The sequence below is a fragment of the Camelus ferus genome, chromosome 12 (genome assembly GCF_009834535.1).
Source record: "Camelus ferus isolate YT-003-E chromosome 12, BCGSAC_Cfer_1.0, whole genome shotgun sequence".
Lineage (NCBI taxonomy): Eukaryota > Metazoa > Chordata > Mammalia > Artiodactyla > Camelidae > Camelus > Camelus ferus.
In genome coordinates, this window is record NC_045707.1 from 19,614,694 (window position 1) to 19,620,971 (window position 6,278).

General features: G+C 38.1%; 1 protein-coding gene across 1 annotated transcript; it reads left to right on the forward strand.

Moving 5' to 3' along the window:
• Window positions 1-976: 976 nt before the first annotated feature.
• LOC102507342 (olfactory receptor 6C2) lies at window positions 977-1,888 on the forward strand (the record flags this gene model as incomplete). Its single annotated transcript, XM_006185993.3, is given in 4 exon segments — window positions 977-1,147; window positions 1,149-1,346; window positions 1,348-1,647; window positions 1,649-1,888. Coding segments are annotated over 4 exon segments (909 nt in total), but the record flags the coding sequence as incomplete, so codon positions are not given.
• Window positions 1,889-6,278: the final 4,390 nt, after the last annotated feature.

Below are 6,278 nucleotides of genomic sequence, written 5' to 3' on the forward strand. Positions count from 1 at the left end.
GCTCTTTCCCCAAGAAGTATTCTCCATCCTCTGCATCATGGAGGACACAGAGTTTATGTTATTAAGGGAGCCGGAACATAGCCTCAGGACACCTGGGAGCTGAAATATCTGTGCATAGATAACTGCAGAAGCCCACTAAGGATCAGGGAAGCCTAAAAACAGGATTCTGTTTCCGGGGGAAAACCATCAAAACACCCCATTTGTCAGTGTTCTAGGAAGGTTTAGGATGAGTGGGACATTAGACAGGCAATCAACGTTGAAACAGTAATTCAAGAAAGGAAAGAAAACAGAGCATGTCAACTGATACACAGGAGAGACCCAAACTCGAATATTTCAGCATAATATCTACCATGAAAGGGGCACAAAGAAGAAATTCTGGAGGTGGATGGATGGACATGAGGACATGTCACGGTAACTCTGTGGTATTGCCCCCAGGTCATCCAAATAGTAAAGGAGGGATTAAGAAATTATTTGAATGGAACAAGTGATACAAAGCATGGGAGATAGTTCAGCTGAGCCACTGGTGAAATTTTACTGTCATAAGGGAGGAGAATGATTTTTGTGTTGTACTAGCCAATGGGGAAATACAATTTTTATACACTTTTTCCATTAACCAACATTTAGGATCTCCTACTCTTCACTGAGGACAGGGGATACCAGGATGGCTGCCAAAATCTCAGGCAACTGTGAGATTGACCTTAAAACTGGTTCTGTACCTGGAGTGAAAATGAAACTTCAGATGAATATTCTTCATGAACCACATTCTGAGGACCAAGGTAAAACAGAGTCCAGGGAAGGATGACGCAATCACTTTTCTACGTCTTGATTACTGTTGAGTGAAAGCTTTAAAATGTGCTTCTACTGGCTTGCTTGGCTGCTTTATATACCTTATTGAAATACTATTTTTATATTCCATTCCTTAGATTCAGACTTAATGATTTATTCATACAAACTTATTATACATGTGAAAACAGTGATGAAAAATCATTCTGCAATAACAACATTCATCTTACTGGGATTAACAGATGACCCACGACTACAGGTTTTGCTTTCGGTATTTCTGTTTCTCACCTACATGTTCGCTGTTGCTGGAAATCTAATTATCATCCTCACCCTGGTGGACTCTCACCTTAAAACACCTATGTACATTCTTCCTTCGGAATTTCTCCACCTTACAAATAATGTTTACAACTGTCTGTGTTCCCCGATTCCTGTACAGCATGACAACTGGGGACAAAAGTGTGACCTATAATGCTTGTGTCATCCAATTATTTTTTGTCATCCTCATCGGGGCAACAGAATTTTTTCTTCTAACCGCCATGTCCTACGACCGCTACGTGGCCATTCTGCAAGCCCCTGCACTACACCACCATCATGAATGAAAGGGTTTGCACTGTTCTTCTCCTTTGCTGTTGGCTGATTGGGTTACTTGTCATACTCCCACCGCTCAGCCTGGGAGTTCAGCTGGATTTCTGTAACTCCAATCTCATTGACCATTTTGGTTGTGATGCATCGCCCCTTCTAAAGATTGTGTGCTCAGACACTCAGTTTGTAGAGCAACTTGTTTTAATCATGGCTGTGCTGACCCTCATACTCACACTAGTCTGTGTAATTGTGTCCTACACCTACATCATTAAGACTATTTTAACACTCCTTCAGCTCAGCAAAAAAAAAAAAGGCTTTCTCCACCTGTTCCTCCCACATGATTGTAGTTTCCATCACCTATGGAAGTTGCATCTTTATCTATATCAAACCAGCAAAGGAAGGAGTGGCCATTAATAAGGTGGTGTCACTGCTCAACACTTCAGTTATTCCTCTGATGAACCCTTTCATTTATACCCTACGGAATAAGCAAGTCAAACAAGCCTTCAGGGACTCAATTAAAAAGATACCATTTTTTTCAAAAAATTAAAAAACTAAAAAGATTTTACAAATTAAAAATATATATATATATTTCATCTTTTACTATGTGTTCTAATTCAAAACAACAATACAGGAGGGAGGTTATAGCTTAAGTGGTAGAGCACATGCTTAGTTAGCATGCACAAGTTCCTGGGTTCAATCCCCAGTACCTTCTCTAAAAATAAAGAAAGAAATAAACCTAATTACCCTCCTGAGCAAAACTAAATAAATAAATGACTCTTTAAAATATTTTTTTAAAAAACAATACAATACTAACATTACAGTTTGATTAACCACCAAAGTTTCTTTTCATATATTATTCTGACAACCATGGACTGAAGAAAGCACTGTGGTCTTTTTTTTTTTATATAAGTATAGTTGATTTACAATGTTGTATTATTTTCTGGTGTACACCAGAGTGATTCAGTTATACATCTATATACACATTCTTTTTCATATTCTTTTCCATTATGATTTATTACAGGATATTGAATATAGTTCCTTGTTCTATGCAGTAGGATCTTGTGCTTATGTATTTTGTACATAGTAGTTTATATCTACTAATCCCAAACTCCTAATTTATCCCTTCCCCCTCCCTTTCCCCTTTGGTAGCTATAAGTTTTTTTTCAATGTTTGTGAGTCTGTATCTGTTTTGTAAATGAGTTCATTTGTGTCATTTTTTAAGATTCCTAAGTGATAGCAAATGGTATTTTTCTTTCTCTTTCTGGCTTACTTCATTTAGTATGACAATCTCCAGGTCCATCCATGTTGCAGTAAATGGTATTATTTCATTCTTCTTTATGGCTGAGTAGTATTCCATTGTGTATATACACCACATCTTCTTCATCCATTCATCTAAATGGCAATGACATTTAGGCTGCTTCCACATCTTGGCTATTGTAAATAGTGCTGCTATGAACATTGGGGTGCATGGATCTTTTCAAATTAGAGTTTTCTCCAGATATATGCCCAGGAGTGGGATTGCTAGATCATATGGCAACTCCATTTTTAGTTTTTTAAGGAACCTCCATACTGTTTTCCATAGTGGCTGCACCAATTTACATTTCCACAGTGCAGGAGGATTCCCTTTTCTCCACATCCTCTCCAACATTTGTTATTTGTAGACATTTTTAATTCTGATCAGTGTGAGGTGGTATCTCAATGAAGTTTTAATTTTCATTTCTGTAATAGTGATGTTCAGCATTTTTCACATGCCTGTATGTCTTCTCTGGAGAAAAGTCTGTTTAGGTCTTCTGCCCATTTTTTGATTGGGTTGTTTGTTTTTTTATTGAGTTTTATGAGCTGCCTGTATATTTTGGATATTAACCCCTAATCAGTCACATCCTTTGCAAATATTTTCTCCCATTATGTAGGTTGTCTTTTTGTTTTGTTGATGGTTCCTTCGCTGTGCAAAAGCTTTCGAGTTTGATTAGGTTCCACTTGTTTATCTTTGTATTTCTTTTGTCTTGGGAGACTGATGTAAGAAAATGTTGCTCCGATTTATGTCAGAGAATGTTTTGTCTATGTTCTCTTCTAGGAGTTTTATGATGTCATGTCTTATATTTAAGTCATTAAACCATTTGAGGGTTTTTTTGTATATGGTGTAAGGGAGTGTTCTAATTTCATTGATTTATATGTGGCTGTCCAGCTTTCCCAACACCACTTATTTAAGAAACTGACTATTCCCCATTGTCTATTCTTGCCTCCTCTGTCGTAGATTAATAGATTGTAGGTGTGTGAGTTTATTTCTGAGCTCTCTGTTTTGCTGCATTGATCCATACGTCTGTTTTTGTGCCAGTACCATGTTGTTTCAATTACTGTAGCTCTGTAGTATTGTCTGAAATCTGGGAGGGTTATGCCTCCAGCTTTGTTCTTTTTCCTCAGGATTGTTTTGACAACTCTGGGTCTTTTATGGTTCCATATCAATTTTAGGATTATCTCTTCTAGTTTTGTGGAAAACGTTACTAGTAATTTGATAGGGATCACATTAAATCTGTGGATTGCCTTGAGTAGTATGGCCATTTTAACAATTTTAATTCTTCTAATCCAAGACCATGGGATATCTTTCCATTTCTTTGAATCATCTTTAACTTCCTTACTCAATGTTTTATAGTTCTCAGCATATAAGTCTTTCACCTCCTTGGTGAGGTTTATTCCTAAGTATTTCTTTTGATACAATTTTAAAAGGGATTTTTTTTTTCTTTCCCTTTCTGATATTTCATTGTCAGTGTAAAGAAATGCAACACATTTCTGTATGTTAATCTTGTATCCTGCTAACTTGCTGAATTCGTATATCAGTTCTAGTAGTTTTTATGTGGAGTCTTATAGGGTTTTCTATATATAGTATCATGTGATCTGCATATAATGAGAATTTTACCTTTTCTCTTCCAGTTTAGATCCCTTTTATTTCCTTTTCTTGTTTGATTGCTGTGACTAGGACTCTCCACACTATGTTCAATACAAGTGGTGAGAATGGGCCATTTGTCTCAGTGCTTCTGAAATGGCCTTTGTTTTTGTTTGTTTGTTTGTTTGTTTTATTTGTCCTGTCAAAATACTATATTTCACTTGAAGGTAAAGCTTCTCTCTTCTAATTTTTTTTAACATTTTTAATTGAGTAACAGTCATTTTACAATCTTGTGTCTAATTCCAGTGTACAGCACAATTTTTTGAAATGGTCTTTTTGAAACAGCTTTTATGTACTTTGTAACTGGCATTTCAAAGCCAAAATAAACTTACGAAGTATTTTAAAAAATAGCAATAATATAATAAAAATATACCCCAAATGCACAGATGATATAATTAAAACAGGATACAGTTAAAACTGTAATTATAACTGTACCTGATATGTTAAAAATGTAGAAGAATGTTTTAAGTAAAAACATTAAAATTATTTAAAACATTTAAATCAAACTTATAGAGATGGAAACTGCACCATCTGAGAAAAAAAATAGATTGAATAGTTTCAATATCAGATATTGCAAAGGAAACATTTTGTTAACTGGAAGAAACACCAGTAGAAGTTCTCTATGCAAAACATACAAAGAAATAGAAACCTGAAAAAATTTTAACAGAGCATCAGGAAACTGTGAGATAAATTCAAGATGCCTGATGTATTATGGAATTAAAGTCTCCTTTAAAAAGGAGAAAGGACAGAAAAAGTATTTGAAGAGATGAAAAGGTGATGCCAGCAACATGGCGGAATGAAATGCTACCTTTGTCTCTCCCCTTCAATCTACACCCAGTAAAACATCCATAATGCAACAAAGGGGCCTCTGCCCAACACACCAGGACGCCAAGAGATTTCCACACATATGCTCATCTAAAGGTGGGTGGCCTAAAACACAAAGAGGAGGTAGGACCAAGGAACAGCAGAGGCAGCGCCTGCAATCCTAGCCCTTCTACAGCAGCAGCTGAGCCCGCAGCCCCAGAGAACTCAGAAGCAGCAGGGGAGGCGGCACACACAACTCCAGCCTCCTGGCTGCAGCGGCACCGATGGCCACAGAAAACCGGGCAGCAGCGGCAGCGGGGCCAGAGAACTCGTCTCTGCGGTGCTGAGGGCCCACAACTCCAGCTCCCTGCCCCAGCACCTGCAGCAGTGGGGCCTATGAACCTTCCAACACCTGACATTGTGTAGGCGCCCTCAGGACCTCGGCTCCGGCGCGCACACTTCTCCCCCTGCAGTGGCAGAGCCCGCAGCTCAGGATCCTGGACCCAGCGAAGGAGCCCACCATCCTGGAGCACCATGCAGTGATGCCAGTGACACTCGCAGAAGCCAGGCGCCAACAACTCAGAGGCATAAGGAGCCACACCTCTGACAGAGGCAGCTGAGGGTGGAAACTGCCACCTCTCAGACATAACCAGAGGCAGTGCTGGTAAGAGAAACCAAAAACTTGTGCTATAGCACCTCCGCCTGGTAAACAAAAGAAAGGCATCGAATTTCTAACCTGTGCCTACTTCAAATACACCTGCGGAAGAACAATTCATCAAGCTCCATGAAGAAACACAATACCTTTGTACTACAAACAGAAAATGACAATTTCCCAGAAACCAATCTGAAAGTTGTAGAGTATTGTGATTTAATGGATAGCAAATTCAAAATTGCTTGTCATGAAGAAACTCAACAATCTACAAGAAAACACAGAAATACAGTTCAGTCAGCTCAGGAATAAAATTAATGAACAGAAGGAATACTCTAACAAAGAGATTGAAACTATAAAGAAGAACCAGACAAATTCTGGAGCTGAAGAACTCAATAAGTGAGATGAAGAATGCATCAGAAAACACTGGAAATAGAGTAGACCACATGGAAGAGAGAATTAGTGAGCATGAAGATAGAAATCTAGAAATGATACAAGTAAAAGAGGAAATAGAAATAA